This window comes from Lactuca serriola, chromosome 6, assembly GCF_051521515.1.
Source record: "Lactuca serriola cultivar US96UC23 chromosome 6, Lser_US96UC23_V15, whole genome shotgun sequence".
NCBI classification, from domain to species: Eukaryota; Viridiplantae; Streptophyta; class Magnoliopsida; order Asterales; family Asteraceae; genus Lactuca; species Lactuca serriola.
In genome coordinates, this window is record NC_136413.1 from 199,256,920 (window position 1) to 199,276,112 (window position 19,193).

At 40.6% G+C, this 19,193-nt stretch overlaps 1 protein-coding gene across 1 annotated transcript; it reads right to left on the reverse strand.

Moving 5' to 3' along the window:
- Positions 1 to 3,824: 3,824 nt before the first annotated feature.
- Positions 3,825 to 4,448, reverse strand: LOC145060541 (secreted RxLR effector protein 161-like). The gene has a single exon (XM_079008188.1). The coding sequence runs from the start codon at positions 4,446 to 4,448 to the stop codon at positions 3,825 to 3,827; it is 624 nt and encodes a 207-aa protein (XP_078864314.1).
- Between the last annotated feature and the right edge of the window lie 14,745 nt (positions 4,449 to 19,193).

A 19,193-nucleotide genomic window follows, 5' to 3' on the forward strand; every position in this document is an offset into this window, starting at 1 on the left:
CTTCAGCATGAAGTTCCATTAAGAGCTTAGAATAGACATTTAGAGCCTTTATAGTCATGGATGCACGTAACGTTTGCAACTTTACATGATAAGCATGCCCTAGAAGCTTGGATCTATGAGTTGGAGCCGTTGCATGGCTCAAAATATGTCTGTATGGAGGAAAAGGACTGAATGGACTCGACGAGTCGCAAAGTGAGTCGGCGAGTCACATAAAGATGGCCGTGAACTTGACGAGTTGGATGAACAACTTGACAATTCTGATGAAGATCGCCATAAGACTCGACGAGTTGAAGAACAACTCGGCGAGTCGGATGAGTTTTCTCTGGGATATGTTTGAGTGTGTATACGTCGAGTTGCAAGGAGGGAACTCGATGGGTGACCTTAAGTTTGATCGAGAATCAAAGGAACTCGACGAGTCACTCCGATGACTCGGCGAGTTGGAATGTACTTTAGGGAACTCGGCGAGTAGCCAAGGGTACCCGGCGAGTTAAGGTCAACATGGACTGTTGATCTTGACTGAGGACTTTGAATTTGACCAGGGGTTGACTAGTGGGTTATGGAGTACCTTATAAGGTTAAGGACTTATGAGTATGATGTACTATGATGATAGGTGGTGGAACTGGTGTCAAGTGATCCGAGATTTGGAGTTTACCTTTCATGTCGACAGCTGCGAGGTGAGTTATCCTGACTATATCGATAAGGTCTACAGCACCAAGGCCGGCCCTTTAGTTGTATTGTTATGGTATGCTACATGTGGTTATGATCTGTTAGATCAGAATCGGGGTAGACAGTATGTTATGCTCTTATGATCCGTAGGGATTGGTATGTTAGTGACCTGCTAGGTCGGTGCTCTAGTTACAAGAGAATTCTATGCTTGATGATCAGTGTGACAGATATGTTTGATGTTTGTATATGCCCGTATATGATAGTATGCGCACATGGTTGTTTGCTGGTGGTTGGGTTGAGGTGGTCCTGCTTTGTGCTGAAGGCCAATATACCCTATGAGCGGTCCGGAGAGACTGTAGGCCCACGTGGCGGACTAGTCATGCCGAAGGCTCAGGATAGATTCAGACAGACTGTAGGCCCGGTAGGGCGGTCCAGTCAGGCCGATGGCCCAGTATGCATGATGATTGATTGATTGTACTGATATGGTATTTTCAGTGTGGTATTAGTATTTTGGGGGTAGCTCACTAAGCCCTCTGGCTTACAGTTTTCAGTTTATTGTTTCAGGTACTTCTGGAGATCATGGAAAGGCAAAGGCGTAACCATACCGCTCCTCATCCTTATGTTATGTTTTGGGACACTCTGATGGAAAATGATTTGAAAACATTTTGTAAACAATGCTATTTGGTTTTTATTTATGATTGAAAAAGTTTAAATTTGGCTTAAAATTTATGGATGTTACACACATGAATAACATACAAGATACTCTGCCATATAACTCTAATTACCACTCTAGGTAAAGTATAGTGAGAAGACTCACCTCGGGTAACTCGGTAAATCTCGAACTTGGTAAAATCTGGTCTAGCCCTCGCCTAATCACATGGAATAAGCACTCTAATCAATAGAACCCTCAAGGCTAGCCTAATCCCTCTCTTAGCACTCTCAGAAGGGTAAAAGACCAGTTTACCCCTCTCATGGATCAAAGACTCTATCATTGACCAAACCTTAAAAGGCAACAAAAGTCGACGGTCAAACTTTGACCAGACTCGTCGAGTGCACTCGTGTGACTCGGTGAGTACATGCGTGTCCTCTTTGCCCCTGGTCCTCACTCGACTCGCTGAGTCAACCCTACACTGAACGGGTTATCACAGGTCGCGAATCGCAGGGCAACCTGACTCGACTCGTTGAGTCCCTTGTGGGCTCGTCGAGTTCCTCCCATGAAAACACTCACACGATCTTTTGAGGTCAGATCTGCTTCACCAACCACTAGATCTAACCTTCTAACACTCGAAAGTCACGTAAAGGTTCAAACTTTACATTCATGCAATGCTTATAAGACCAAAAATGGAGAAATTACCTTTAAAATGCGGTTCTTCTCTCAATTCTCACATGAAACCTCATAAAGTTGGAAGCTTGGGACCTTTTGGATCTTTCAAGGTCCAAATCTATCATCTATACCCAAAGGGACCTCATATGCTTCAAAATCTAACTCAAAATTATGCAAAGGAAGCCCTAGATTCAAGGAATCTATCAAATACACGAAACGGGAAGGAACTTGTACCTCAAAACGTGAATCTTAGTGTGAACAACATAGATCCAAGCTCCACAATCGATCTAGCTTGGATTTTCCGACTCCTTGCAAGATCACATTAAAGGATGAAGAATTAGCCTCCAAAATGCTCTCTAAGCTCTCTTTGCTCTCTGGGGTTTTCACAGGGGAGTAGTGGCCGCAAATGATGGCTATAAGGGCCTTTAAATATGGCTCAGGCCCTGATATTTAGGGTTTCACTTTACAGCGGGGACTCACCGAGTCCACGCATCGACTCGTCGCATCCGATCATTAATCCAGACAAGAATTCGCGATCCTACTTGGTGAGTCTGAGCGCCTACTCACCGAGTCCCTCCCTAAAACTCAAGATAATTACTTAAAATAAGATACCTGGGAATCTGGATGTTACTAAACAGAAGTACCAGGCTTGGGTGCAGCATAATCACAGAGTTTGTGAGATGACTCGGTTTCCGGAGTTGAAGATGAGGATCCGAAATCATATGCTGATTTGGATGAGGAAGCTTTAGACTGAAACTTGTGGGAGGGTAGGATTGGTGTGGTGACAATTGTTGCTTCTTCTTCATCAAACATAACTTCCTCTGAATGCTATTTGTCCGGATCAGTTTCTTGAAGGTTGTTGTTAGGAGATGATGGAGTTCCTCCTGTGGTGAGCTCTTGGTTTGCTTCATCATCAGTGGGGGCAACAAAAGGATGATTGCTTTTAAGAGCTCTGTTTGGCATCGAGATCAATGTATCTTCAGCTTGAGACCTTGTAAGTTTGGAATGCCTCGACATAGCCCTGTCAAGAAAATCATCCCATGCAGGATCGTTAACCCCAGGTCGTCCTGTACACCTTTTGGGTATCAGACCAGTTGTGGCATCCGAAGTTGGAGGGACAACTCCGGCTTCGGAATGCTTGGGGTCCGGAATAGGGGTTCCGGAGTGTGTGCGTGTAGAAGAATATTAGATATTAAAAGTGTGTTCGGAAACATCTGATTTTTGAAATCCTTGGCCTTGTAATCCTAGTTGTATCCAATGTGGTTCAATAAAAGTTGAAATTCTTCTACAGTGGGTTCTTGTACCTTGAAACCCTTGGGGTTTTCTTTTACACAAATAGCTCTAAGAAGTGTCGATTTGTGAGTGGGCATAACCCTATCACCTGTGATCTTGTTTTCCAACACATTGTCTTGGATTTTCACTCGAGTGAATGCTGTGTGATGAAGATATAGTGGAAGTGGAGGTTCAGGGACTTTGGTTAGAGGGATGGAGATGGGATGGTTCACCATGAATTCGATCATTACTCTGATGGATTCATCATAATCCATAGTATTCCGTGAGAACAGTTGGGTTGTATCCCTGAGAAAGGGTTCAGGCGAGGTAGAGGATGAAGATACCTTGGGTGATTTCTTCTTGGCAATAGATTTCTTTGGAGTTGAAACGGTTTCATTGAGTTTTTGTGTAGATGATTGGGACGCCATTGTTGAAAGGTTTTGAAGGATTGAAGAACACAAAGATCACAGAGAAGAATTTGGGAATTTGTGAGAGTATCGAGCGCGTAAAGAGTCAAATGAGGGTTTGGAGAGGTTTATATAGGTGATGGAAATGGTTCGGGTCAAGTATGGCAATGATGGAAATGGTACCGAATATCAATGTGCTTCGTCTTTGAGTGTTGAATTGGATTGTGCGAAACGGAAACTGCACTTTGAGAATCAGAACATATTGGAATTCGTTGATAACGATAACCATAATCCAGTAGTTGAGACTTCATCCTTAGAACTTGAGAGGTACAGTTGGCAGCAACAATGTATTCAACTTTGGCTGTAGAGAGTGCAATGCAATTCTGTTTCTTGGATGGCCAACTAATCAATCGACCACTTAAAAATTGACATCCTTCTGATGTGGTTTTCCTATCCAGTTGTAGACCACCATAGTTTGAATCCGAATATGATTGAAGTAGGAAGCTCTCATTTGCTGGGTACCAGATTCCGAGGTTCTTAGTACCTTTAAGGTATCTGAAAATTTTCTTAACAGCCAAAAGATAAGACATCTTTGGATTGACTTGAAATCTGGCACAAAGACACGTTGCAAACATGATTTCCCGACGACTTGCAGTGAGATAGAGTAGGGATCCAATCATTCCTCGGTACTTCTTTTCATCAACAACTACATTAGATGGGTCCGAAAAGATTTTATGTCCGAAGCCCATGGGTACCTTAGCTGACGCACACGTGTCCATTGAGTACTTTTTTAGAAGTTCCGAAATATACTTCTTGTGATGAATAAAGATTCATCGATTGGTTTGTTTGACTTGGAGACCAAGGAAGAAACTCAATTCACGATTCATGCTCATTTTGAAACGATTGACCATCAATGTTGCAAAGTATTTTACCATAGATGAATCCGTAGACCCAAAAATCATATCATCAACGTATATTTGGAAAAGCATGAAATGTTTTCCATTTGATCTTTGGAACAGGTTGGGATCAAGAATACCACGTCCAAAACTGGAGCACTTAATAAAATCAGTGAGAGTTTTGTACCATGCACGAGGAGCTTGCTTAAGGCCATAAACAGCTTTCCGAAGCTTGTAACAATAATTTGGAAATGATAGATTAACAAAACCGGGAGGATGTTGAAGATACACTTCAATATCAAGTCACCATTAAGAAAAGCACTCTTAATGTCCATTTGGTAAACTTTGAAGCCTTTGGGAGCAGCATAAGCAAGAACGATTCTGATAGCTTCAAGACGTGCAACAGGAGCAAAGGTCTCATCATAGTCAAGGCTGTCGATCTGAGTGGATCCTTTGGCAACCAATCTTGCTTTGTTTTGAATGATAACTCCAGCGTCGTCGAGTTTGTTTCAGAATACCCATCTTGTACCAACAATAGGGTGATCTGGAGGAGGAGGAACGAGAGTCCACACTTCATTTCTAACGAATTCTGCCAATTCTTCTTTCATGGTTGTCATCCAGTCAACATGTTCTAATGTTTCCTTGATGGATTTGGGTTCAACCAAGGAGATAAATGTCGAAAAATCACCTTCATTTTGAACACTTGTGGCAGAGCAAGTTTGAACACCAACATTAGGGTTTCCAATAACTTGGTTTGGAGGGTGCTCTCGAGCCCAGATGTGAAGACTTGATAGTTCTTGAGCAGCAGAAGATTCAACATCGACGGTAGGGTTGTGTTGTTCCCCCTAAATGGTTTGAACTTGTGGGTGATGCTCCCCCTGAACTTCGGAACCGGACAGGTTGACATCATCCTCATGATGGAATTCAAAGAAGTTGATGTCGTCATCACTGTTGATCGGATTGGAGTCAAATTAAGTAGATGCATCAAGAAATCCATCTACATTTGATTCAATAAAGGGTTGACCATTCTCCCCCTCTACCTGAAAAGGTTGAAACGGTTCAGAATCAAATGGAGAAAGAGAGGGTAGAGGACCGAAAACAAGTTGTGAAGTAGGAGGGGATGATGAAGGTTGACTTGATCGAGATTCCGAATGAGGTGTTTTTTCGGAACGTCCAAAAAGATTTTCAAAATCAACTTCATGAATTATCTGAATATTCGGAAATTCCATAGGTGGAGCATCGGACTCCATAATGTGAGTTGTAACATGAGTAGGAGTATAATTCCGAACGAAACTGTCGTCAAAGGTAACATGAAAACTTTCTTCAATAACTCGATTACGTCGATTAAGGACTCGATAAGCTTTTGATTTTGCAGAGTAACCAAGAAAAATGGATTCATTAGCTTTGGGTTGAAATTTGGTAAGTTGATCACGATTGTTTTTGATAAAGCATCGACATCCAAAAACATGAAGAAAGGATATACTTGGCTTCTGACCATTCATTGCTTCATACGGTATCATGTTGAGGCGTCGATTAATGATACTCCAATTTTGAGTGAAGAATGAAGTTGATACGGCTTCAGCCTAGAGGTAGAGTGGTAGATTTGCGAAGTTAAGCATGGATCGAGCAGCTTTAACAAGAGTTCTATTGCGTCTTTCAACTACACCGTTCTGTTATGGAGTCTAAGGAGCGGATAAGTTGTGGTCGATTCCTTTCTCGGTGAGGAATTTCTCAATGGTTCCATTGGTGAATTCCAAACCATTAACACTTCGGATACGCCTAACAGGGAGTTTGATGAGGACTTCATTTCCTTTAATGAAGTTGATGACTTCAGAGGCTGTTTCAGACTTCAGTCTATGGAAGAAAACCCAAGTGAACCTTGTAAAGTCATCAACAACCACAAGAATGTATTTCTTATGATGAAGACTCTTTATAGTGGATGGTCCACAAAGATCAATGTGTAGAAGCTCCAATGGTTCCGAGATTGATTTTTCAATGATAACAGGATGACCCTTCTTCGATTGCTTTCCACACTCACATGTAGCACATAAATGATCATTTTCAAATTTGAGAAGATGTAGACCTCTCACCATTTCTCCAGATACGAGATCATTCATGTGCCAAAATTTTAGATGAGAAATCCTTTGGTGCCATAACCAACTGATGTCAAGAACGACCTTAGAGAGAAGGTAGAGTTGCGGTTTGCCAATAATCATGTTGATGTCGAGTGTGTACATGTTTTTGTTGCGATTTGAGGTGATTAAACACTCTTTTTGGTCTTCAGTCATTACATAGTTGTGCTTCTTGCAAAATTCAACACGTCGATTTGAGTAAGTGAGCTGAGCTACACTTATCAAATTATGTTTCAGGTCAGCTACATAACCACATTTGAGATAGAGAAATTTCCATTGGTGAGAATTCTGTAACCACGAATTTTAGAATTGGAGTTGTTACCTTACGTCACGTAACCGGCGTTTGGAGAAACCTTGAGACCCCGCAGAAAATCTTATTGCCCCGTCATGTGCATGGAGCAAGCACTATCAATATACCATATTTTTTCTTGCTCCGAAGCATAAAGTGCCTGCAAAATTAGTGAGTGGTGGAGATTTTAGGCTCCGAGTTAGGTTTAGGACATGGGCACGGGCTTTGGAATTTGATTGTGACTTCGGAACAACTTTGTGTTTCTTGGGAATGCTTTTTGAGTCCTTAGGAAACAAACAAAAGGTTAATGTCTTTTCATCTATCCAATAGTTATATTCAATGACTTGAGGGTTCAGAATGACTTTCGTCAGACATGATGTTTCCGGAGCAGTGGAGGTCACTGTCTCGTCCGGAGTCAAGGACTTTTTCACTTTCCAAACAAGTTTTTGTTCTGAACATTTTTGTGAAATTTTTTTCTTTGAAAAATTCCTTTGTTTGATGATACATTTGATTTTGAAAATGATTGTGGTTTGAAAAGTATACCATCTAATTTTGCAATAAAAATTGAGGAAATGGTTCAAGGAGAGTCATTTCGGACAGATTAAGTACTGGATACAACCAATTCAGGAGTGCTTTTGATGACTTTCTTGGGATCTGACTGACTAGGAGGATTTGGCTTTCGTTTGAGAATATTAACAGAAGCAAATGTGTTTTGATTCTATGAGGAGGATTTGTTACTACCCCTAGGCATGTCTTTTTTGGAATTCTCAAGAAATCTAGAATTTTGTCTAGACTTAACTTCCTTCTTAAGGGCATTTTTAGCTTCCTGTTTAGGACTAACAACATCCTTGCGATTCAATGAAGGTTTCTTTTTCAGATCAGATGTTAATCTTGATGTTTGACCACTTGGAGGATTACCAAAATCTTGGACTTGATGGGCACCAAGGTGGTTTTGGAGGTTACCAAGGAATTTGATTCACATGAATCAGATGAGACATTACTTGATGTTTCAAAATTTTCTTCTAAGGATGCCCATGCAAACTCAGAAGTAACAGGTTCGGTTATCATATGAATGATTTCCTCAACAATACAATTGTCAGGAGGATTGTGTTTCGGAACGTAATCTATGCGATTGGAAACACTATGCAGTGGTCCGATTCAGGTCCAGGTTTATCAAAGGCGGAAGAGGCGTGGAATCAGGTCATTTGACAACAATAGGTTGAAACTCAAGAATCAAGGATGAGAACTTGTCATTAGTCTTCGTAAGGCGTGACAAGGGAGAGACAGGTGCGCTCAAATGTTGACGGTTCGAAACATCTCCCATAAAGGTCAGATTTTGCAACTCCTTCAAGGGACTAGCTATTGGTTTCGGAAACTCGCGTCTCAGACCAGGAGCTTTTGACCAAGGATGACGAAAGTTATTGTAACTTTTAAGTGGGTTAGATCTGATCCCACATCGGCTGGGAAGGAGAACTAAGCATTCCTTATAAGGGGTGTGGATACCTTCCCTATCACAACGCGTTTTAAAGCCGTGAGGGCAGCAGATCCCATAAGAACTCTGCAGTTAAATGTGCTCGGGCGGGAGTAGTACCAGGATGGGTGACCCCCTGGGAAGTCCTCGTGCCGAGTGGCCCAAAGCGGACAATATTATGATACGTGCCAGAGGGGGATGTTACAAATGGTATCAGATCCAGGGCACGGGTCGATGTGTTCGACAGGGACGTCGAACCCTATAATGGGGGGTGAAAGTGGGTTAGATCTGATCCCACATCGGCTGGGAAGGAGAACTAAGCATTACTTATAAGGGTTGTGGATACCTTCCTTATCACAATGCGTTTTAAATCCGTGAGGGCAGCAGATCCCATAAGAACTCTGCAGTTAAGCGTGCTCGGGCGGGAGTAGTACCAGGATGGGTGACCCCCTGGGAAGTCCTCGTGCCGAGTGGCCCAAAGCGGACAATATTGTGATACGTACCAGAGTGGGATGTTACAGTTATGAGTCATTCGTTGATTTGCTTCAAGTATGTCAATGGAATTATGCAAAGCATCTATTTTCGCATTGAGACATTTGTTATCGGAAATTAAAATGTTTCTATAGGTAATTTCACATTTGTATTTTAGAATGATACATTCATCTTTTGACATTTCAAGCTCATGCTCTAAAGAGTCGATTTTCAACTTTTTATACTCAAAACGTAACCTAAAACGATTTAATTCCTACTCCTTCTTCTCACTGGCTTCTATGGAGGATTCATAGGCTTTATAGATGGTGCTCATATCTGTTTGGATCTGGGTTAGATAAGGTTCACAAAGAGACATATCAAAATTATTATCAGTAATCATAGATTTTACCTGTTGAACGATGCTTCTACCAGGTGGATCATTGGTGGCCATGTAGCAGTAGTGTGGTGCAGCAACATCATTTTCATCTTCTGACCCAGAGGACCAATAGCCTTCATCAGATTCAACAGTTTGTCTTGCCATCAAGCACTTGTTTCTTCCAGTCATCATGTCATCATCATCTCCGGATGACCAATATCCTTCGACATCCCTTGATACAGTTGTTACGAAGCTTTTTCACTTTCTGCCATCTATTGAGCTTTCCTGGCGTAGTATGCAAAGTCCTTGATCTTTGGTTTTTGCGGAGATTTAGCCAAGAAATCTTTTGTAAAGTGGTTTGCATGTCCACACTTGTGACACACAATTTTCGGTTTGTCGGATTTTCGATTCTGCTGTGGTTCCAGAGTAGAGTTTGTCTTTATAATGTTCGGTTTGTACGTGGGAGGATTTTCCGGAGTTCGTTGTGGTTCCGGAGATGAGTATGGTTGAAGATTGTTTTGGTGAGGAGAATGAAACCGATTTTGGTATGGTTTGTAAGAGGAATTGAAAGGAAGTTTGTATTTCATTGAGAGTAGAGCAAACTCCTGTTGGAAACGGAGTTTAGAGTCCATGGCTTCAGAATCATCAACAGGATAATTCTGTGTGGGTAAGACAGGTAAGGAGGACTAAAAAGATGGAACAATGGGTTTGAAAAGGTCCGATTTGGATGTATTCGGAATGGTTGGTTCAAAGGAACTAATAAGACCAAGAGGACCTCCGGAGAGTTCCCTTATAGTCTGAGCAACATTAGATTCATGTCGTTGAAGTTCATCAAAGAGTTGATAAAGCTTTAACTTTTTCAAAGAACCTTTACTTTGGAGACAAGATTTCACATTTCCCCATCCTTTACCAGGGCTATTTATGAACTTGATATTGTACTCCAAGGGAGTTCGGACAATCCCATGAGCAATCATGTTGTTGACTAGGATTCGGTAACGGTTAGAGGCTAAGGCCACTGATTCACCAGGAGTGGTAGTGAAGGTGTCAAAATCATTAACAACCAAGGTGAGACACTTGTCTTTCATGTTTTCGGATATTTTGATCAGATCTTGGAGAGTGTCCCAAATCTCTTTTGTTGATTTACACAACTTAATGTGTTCAAATAGTGAGGAAGGGATACCAAACACCATTTCCGAGAAATCAACTTGATCAACATGTAGCTTCTCAATATCATATGTAGTTAGAGGAGCTAGACGAGTCTCATCGTGACCCATAAGCTGAGCAACAACATCTCTCACAACTGTTCTTACAGGAACATGAGGGCCTTCTTTGAAGGATCACCAAATAGCTTCACCTTTCTCTTTAGCTAGTAAAAATCTTTCCATTCTAACTTTCAAGTGAGCATATTCTTCGACAACTAGTAGTGGGGCATGTGTAGGGACACCCATGCTATTTGCAATTTGCATTGAAATCACTTTTTGAGTGTTAGAAACAGCCTTTGAAGTTAAGGTATCTTCAAGCAAAAGTGGTATATAGAAGAACTTTTATCCTTAATATAGAAATGGTTGAAATGCCAAGGTAATTTCAAACCAACTATAATATGATCTTGTGGATTCAAAGGAAAACCACTCAAGCACTGATACCAATTGAGAGAACAAATTGATCTGATGCACAGGGACAAGGTTTGAAAACTCAAACCTTGAGTTAATGCTGAAGATCAATGTCTGGTTGCTAATGAATGTTCTAGTCAAGTCTGGGTAGACCAGTCAAGTCTGAGTTAATGTATTTAACAAATATTCAAGCCATAAATGATGAATGAGAATTAAGATCAAATTAAATTTAATAAATGAAGGACAAAGAGACTGTTGTAAAGAACAAGAGAGGTTCACTTTCAGGTTCCGGACTTGGATTGACTTCCGGACTCCAACTGATTCCGCACCAACTTGTCACTTCGGAATCTTGACTGACTTTGGATCTTCAAAAAGGATTGAGATTGCTAGAGGTTCACTTTCAGGTTCCAACAGCCTACCCATTCGATCTATTTCAATCAGATACTAACAAGAATATTTTGGTGCTTCCCTACCCCTTCAGACTATTTTAACCGGATACTATCAAGCATATCTTGGTGCTTGCAATCCCCTTCGGACTTTTTCAACCGGATACCAGGTCTATTTCACCCCTATCGCTACCACTTAATATGATAACAAAAACACATAATCATCAAGCAAATACAAGAATAACTGATAATTTTCACAAAGACAATTATCACACTACAACATAAACAAGTGGGCCGACATTGGTGTCTTCGACCCACGACTACTGCGAAGGAAGAATCACCTCAAACCGATGATAACCAACTAACTGATTGGACCGCTGAACCGGATAACCTCGCACCAACAAACAATAAATACAACCTTAATTAATAATTAACCCATTGACTCAAAATTCGAGGCCCAATCCATAATCCAACTTCTTAAAGGGTAAAAGACAATTTAACCCTTTTCTTACTTGGACCAAAACTAATATCCAACCCATTAGAACAAAAAGCCCAAATCTATAAATGGCAACCCAAAGCCCAATATGGCCCAACTTCCTAATTAGGCCAAAAAACCGTCATGGGACCAATACCAAGAAAGCCCACAGACTATCCATTGCCCAAAGTCGTAAGTCCAGTAGCCCAACAAGGCCTAAACCTTAAAATGCCCAAAATTAGCTTGCTAGGGAGTACGCCCCACATACCAGAATGGTACACCCCACATACTCACCCTCGAACCACAAAGTACAAGCGATCGATGCAAAATTCCAGCTTTACACTCAACGTACCTCCACGTACTCGCAGCGTACTCGAAAGGGACCCAAAAATCAACATTAAGCTCTTAATGGTTAAGAAAATGACTTCCAAACTCATATATGATCCTAATGAGATGCCTTAACACATAAATTTGGCAACTTTACCCCCTTTTCATGGGTTAATGGGACCAAAACCTTAATACAAAGCATAATAAACACACAACTCATGCATGATCCAACACAACTCATCAAGATGACATTTTTATGAACAAGGGACTTCCCAAATGCCAAGTTCCAACATACGAAGCTCTTGGAGTAGCCCATACTCACAAGGGTGACTCTAAGGACCAAAATGAATCCAAAATACTCCTTAAACTAGATCTAACACCTAGAGTCATCAAGTTAGAAACTTTATACCTCTAGAAGATAGATTAAGATGTAGAAAGGTTGGATCTAAAAGCTCCAAGAAATCCCACGCTTCTATAAGAAGCTACTTCTTCTTCAAAGATCACTAAAATGGATGAAATACCACCAAAGGCTCAAGAACCACACCAATGGAGGCTAGGGTTTCGATTCTAGGATTTAAAGGGATGGAGGCTAAAGATAATAGGGTTTGGTGTTGAATTAAGGAACTTAAATAGGGTCCAAGACCCTAAAGGGTTTGGGTTTGACTGGAGTATGCCATGTGTAACTCTAGTACGCCCAATGTACTCCAAGGAGAAATCTCAACACCCTTACATAGTACGCCCCGCTTACTAGGTTGGCCCTTAGACTTTCAAACTTCCGAATGGCATATTTTCATTGTTTTAAATACGATTTCGATGATCCTTATCTCCACGGAAAGGTGAAAAGAAGCTCTACACTTCTATCAATTCATCCTTGCCTTAAAACTTCCCGAACTAAAATCCAAAATCCAATAAAAGCCCAGACTGACACTTTACCGATATACCCCTTGGCTCTAAAACACAAACTGAACTCCCGGATAATCTAAAATACATTACCCACACCCAAATGGGTCTAAATGTCTCTTTCTCAAAGGACCTAAGCCTTATGATAACCGATATTCGGGTCACAACCCCGAATTAGGAAACATTTTAAAACAGGATGTTACAACTCTCCCCCACTTAAATTAGATTTCATCCTCGAAATCACCCCTCACCACCCTCCTGAAAACCATCGTTCTAAACATAACATTCTAGTGCTGAAAAAATCAATGATCCCATAACTGTCGATCCAATACTTTACTACTATAATTCTGAAGGCCCATAACTTGCCTGACCTCCACACAGGTGGTGCAACCCAAAACACAATCACAAGAGCCTTTTCCACCATTAGAACTGAAAATATCCTTTTGAACCTAAACCATCCACTAATATCCTGGGCATACAGATTTCCTTAATCCATAACTTGCTGAAGTAAAGATCTTTGCATATATACAATAACGAATCTCAACGCAAGTGTCAACCAAAAGACAATATGGTACGTAACTCATAACCTGAGATCCAAGGATTTTCACAGGAAATTCACCCGAAATCTTTTGACTCGTGGTAACCATTCACTAAACAGGGATATAAAATCCCAATCCACCGTTGAGACTGCCAGTCTCACACCTGGCCCAGCTGCCAGGTTCCTGAAAGTCCAACTGATAAGGATGCCCTATCCTATGCACCATACTCGCGCCACTCACTGACCACAAATTCATCCCATCGCAGATTCAAAATAAATTTCACAACTTTCTAATACCCTGGTGAATGCTACGGCTACCTCATAGTTTTACAACACTCCTATTCTACCATGGTCACCGCCCATGGTCTTACCACACCTCTACCATACTAGCCAAAATCATCCTGATTCGATCCCACATCCGGCTATATTCCAATCAGGTGTTCGGGTCATGCTTTGAACCGTAAAGCATTAATCAGTCATGAACAGGCAGAGAGGATCTAACACCACCCTCGACCTGAGTCCATCCACTTACCCGCCATGCGTCACTATTGACGTGCAATGAATCACAAATATCCTTTCTTGTGCAATCCCTTCGGCCAAAAGATTTTCCCCCACTTGGATTCGACTGCACTAATCCAATCTCAATATTTAATAAATTTCCAATCCATCTCGCCACCTTACAATTCAAATTGTTGACAACCGGAGCTTACCAGGACTAGCATTCCATTACTAGCCAAACTCGATGATCGCGTAACCACTCGAAATCCAGATGAACACTTCCCGAAATCTCAGCAGGTCAACCCCACTCGTTTTCCATGATACATCACTACCTCCTTAAGTCCTTTCTGCTGGTGACAAAGACTATAACCCTTGCTCTAAACTCGAGAGTGTTCACTCCGACTTCCCATCCTTAGAAGGATCTATGAATTCTAACCACCTTCAACCCTTGCAATTATGTAATTTCCCTCCGGGACTTCAACTGACCAAACAACCTCATGCGACTTCCACCACCATCTTCTATTTACTACTCCACTCCTAGTAACGGTAATGATCAGACTTAAAAGTCCCTCCATAGACGACTGCCAATCCTACCTAAATAATTGCTAACACGATTGAACTTTTACTTTATTGATGAACTGATCTAGCTAATTTGTCCATAGACCTTCCAAATGATACCTCTGAATTGACCCCATCAAAGAACCATAAAAACAACAGAACGAACTGAATCCCGCTCTGTAAGATACGGCCCACTAATAACTCTTGGCATGCAAAAATGGCATATGACAATTCTTGATGATATAACTGTGACATCCCCAATTCCACGGCTAGAAAAGACCGATTTGTTTATGCTTTGTTTTATAAATCAGACTGATCGTTTAAAGAAAACGGTTGCGGAATTTGTTCCCAAAACAAGATATGAAAGTAACTTATCAAAACATTTCTCAAAGAAAATGTATTTTCATTTAATAATAAAACCTCGGGATGTCATGTTCCGATACAGACACATAAGCATAAACAGAACATACGTTCATTTACTCTAGTGATTTACATCTCCTTTAAATCTCTCAGTGCAAAGCAGCTTCGTATCGATACCTGTGATACAATTAAACTGAGTGGGTCAGGCTTGGGAGCCTGGTAAGCATATAGGGTTTTCAACCCACAATAATATAATTATTATATTTAATCATCAAACAATCAACCCAATTACCATCCCCATTATCTTATTTATTTCTTGGGATTTTACCCTAAGAATTCAACTACCCTTCGTTCATTCATTCCTAAGGATTGACCTAAGGAATTGGCACAAAATCTATTGCTACATAAGGCGCATCTACCAACATCATCCTTTAAGCGAATCTACCAGTATTATCCTATAAGCGCATCTGCTAGTATTATGACATTCTCTAATTGGTGCATCTACCAATATTATTCTTAAGCGCATCTGCTAGTATTATCCTATAAGCGCATCTGCTAGTATTATGACATTCTCTAATTGGTGCATCTACCAATATTATTCTTAAGCGCATATGCTAGTATTATCTTATAAGCGCATCCGCTAGTATTATGACATACTCTAATTGGTGCATCTACCAATATTATTCTTAAGCGCATCTGCTAGTATTATGACATACTCTAATTGGTGCATATACTAATATTATTCTTAAGCGCATCTACTAGTATTATCCTATAAGCGCATCTGCTAGTATTATGACATTCTCTAATTGGTGCGTCTACCAATATTATGATGTTCTCTATTAGGCGCAGCTACCAATATTTACCTATATCATCTTTCATACCTCATCATTTATCTACCCATATTCTACCCAATATATTTGTAGATATAAAATACATATACAGTTTAACTCATTTAAAAACTATATAAAACATCCATTCCACACTCATCTCAAATAAGTAAACAATGTATAAACACATAGCACGTATTTCATAGCAAATACTTAATATTCATGTGTTAGAAGAAAGTGAGCACACACTCACACATATAAACAACAATATATAAACACATAGCACGTATTTTATAAAATACTTAATATCTATGTGTAAGATGAAACGACTACACACTCACTTGATCAGAAGATGATCGGACAGCACTACGACTTGTAGAAGTAGTACCCTTCGGTGAAACCTGGATATCTTCACACACCGAGTTTCTCGCGGGCAGAGCTTCGACTTTGAAACTCTTTTCTTCTCGGGATCTTCGGGGCTTCAGGACTTGCTTCGGGTCTTGGGGTTGATACCGGGGCTTCGGGATATTTCTTGCACGTAAATCGAGGTAAAACGGGAGAGAGAGAAGAGAAAATAGCAACCCTAAACGGCTGGTCCTTCAAATCTATTTATAGGGCAAAATTGGCCCTTGCCACGTCGTGGGCTTGGTCGTTACTGCATGCGTCATCGCAAGTTGCATCTGGGGGACTCCCGGAGGTGTCATAAGACTTGCCACGTCGTGGTATCTTTTGACTCATGGTAATTCACCCGAAATCTTTTGACTCATGGTAACCATTCACTAAACAGGGATATAAAATCCCAATCCACTGCTGAGACTGCCAGTCTCACACCTGGCCCAGCTGCCAGGTTCCTGAAAGTCCAACTGATAAGGATGCCCTATCCTATGCACCATACTCGCGCCACTCACTGACCACATAGTCATCCCATCGCAGATTCAAATAAATTTCACAACTGTCTAATACCCTGGTGAATGCTACGGCTACCTCATAGTTTTACAACACTCCTATTCTACCATGGTCACCGCCCATGGTCTTACCACACCTCTACCATACTAGCCAAAATCATCCTGATTCGATCCCACATCCGGCTATATTCCAATCAGGTGTTCGGGTCATGCTTTGAACCGTAAAGCATTAATCAGTCATGAACAGGCAGAGAGGATCTAACACCACCCTCGACCTGAGTCCATCCACTTACCCGCCATGCGTCACTATTGACGTGCAATGAATCACAAATATCCTTTCTTGTGCAATCCCTTCGGCCAAAAGATTTTCCCCCACTTGGATTCGACTGCACTAATCCAATCTCAATATTTAATAAATTTCCAATCCATCTCGCCACCTTACAATTCAAATTGTTGACAACCGGAGCTTACCAGGACTAGCATTCCATTACTAGCCAAACTCGATGATCGCGTAACCACTCGAAATCCAGATGAACACTTCCCGAAATCTCAGCAGGTCAACCCCACTCGTTTTCCATGATACATCACTACCTCCTTAAGTCCTTTCTGCTGGTGACAAAGACTATAACCCTTGCTCTAAACTCGAGAGTGTTCACTCCGACTTCCCATCCTTAGAAGGATCTATGAATTCTAACCACCTTCAACCCTTGCAATTATGTAATTTCCCTCCGGGACTTCAACTGACCAAACAACCTCATGCGACTTCCACCACCATCTTCTATTTACTACTCCACTCCTAGTAACGGTAATGATCAGACTTAAAAGTCCCTCCATAGACGACTGCCAATCCTACCTAAATAATTGCTAACACGATTGAACTTTTACTTTATTGATGAACTGATCTAGCTAATTTGTCCATAGACCTTCCAAATGATACCTCTGAATTGACCCCATCAAAGAACCATAAAAACAACAGAACGAACTGAATCCCGCTCTGTAAGATACGGCCCACTAATAACTCTTGGCATGCAAAAATGGCATATGACAATTCTTGATGATATAACTGTGACATCCCCAATTCCACGGCTAGAAAAGACCGATTTGTTTATGCTTTGTTTTATAAATCAGACTGATCGTTTAAAGAAAACGGTTGCGGAATTTGTTCCCAAAACAAGATATGAAAGTAACTTATCAAAACATTTCTCAAAGAAAATGTATTTTCATTTAATAATAAAACCTCGGGATGTCATGTTCCGATACAGACACATAAGCATAAACAGAACATACGTTCATTTACTCTAGTGATTTACATCTCCTTTAAATCTCTCAGTGCAAAGCAGCTTCGTATCGATACCTGTGATACAATTAAACTGAGTGGGTCAGGCTTGGGAGCCTGGTAAGCATATAGGGTTTTCAACCCACAATAATATAATTATTATATTTAATCATCAAACAATCAACCCAATTACCATCCCCATTATCTTATTTATTTCTTGGGATTTTACCCTAAGAATTCAACTACCCTTCGTTCATTCATTCCTAAGGATTGACCTAAGGAATTGGCACAAAATCTATTGCTACATAAGGCGCATCTACCAACATCATCCTTTAAGCGAATCTACCAGTATTATCCTATAAGCGCATCTGCTAGTATTATGACATTCTCTAATTGGTGCATCTACCAATATTATTCTTAAGCGCATCTGCTAGTATTATCCTATAAGCGCATCTGCTAGTATTATGACATTCTCTAATTGGTGCATCTACCAATATTATTCTTAAGCGCATATGCTAGTATTATCTTATAAGCGCATCCGCTAGTATTATGACATACTCTAATTGGTGCATCTACCAATATTATTCTTAAGCGCATCTGCTAGTATTATGACATACTCTAATTGGTGCATATACTAATATTATTCTTAAGCGCATCTACTAGTATTATCCTATAAGCGCATCTGCTAGTATTATGACATTCTCTAATTGGTGCGTCTACCAATATTATGATGTTCTCTATTAGGCGCAGCTACCAATATTTACCTATATCATCTTTCATACCTCATCATTTATCTACCCATATTCTACCCAATATATTTGTAGATATAAAATACATATACAGTTTAACTCATTTAAAAACTATATAAAACATCCATTCCACACTCATCTCAAATAAGTAAACAATGTATAAACACATAGCACGTATTTTATAGCAAATACTGAATATTCATGTGTTAGAAGAAAGTGAGCACACACTCACACATATAAACAACAATATATAAACACATAGCACGTATTTTATAAAATACTTAATATCTATGTGTAAGATGAAACGACTACACACTCACTTGATCAGAAGATGATCGGACAGCACTACGACTTGTAGAAGTAGTACCCTTCGGTGAAACCTGGATATCTTCACACACCGAGTTTCTCGCGGGCAGAGCTTCGACTTTGAAACTCTTTTCTTCTCGGGATCTTCGGGGCTTCAGGACTTGCTTCGGGTCT

Bases quoted from the DNA above. Each gene is read 5' to 3' on its own strand.
- LOC145060541 (XM_079008188.1), bottom strand. From the start codon at position 4,448: ATGGACACGTGTGCGTCAGCTAAGGTACCCATGGGCTTCGGACATAAA.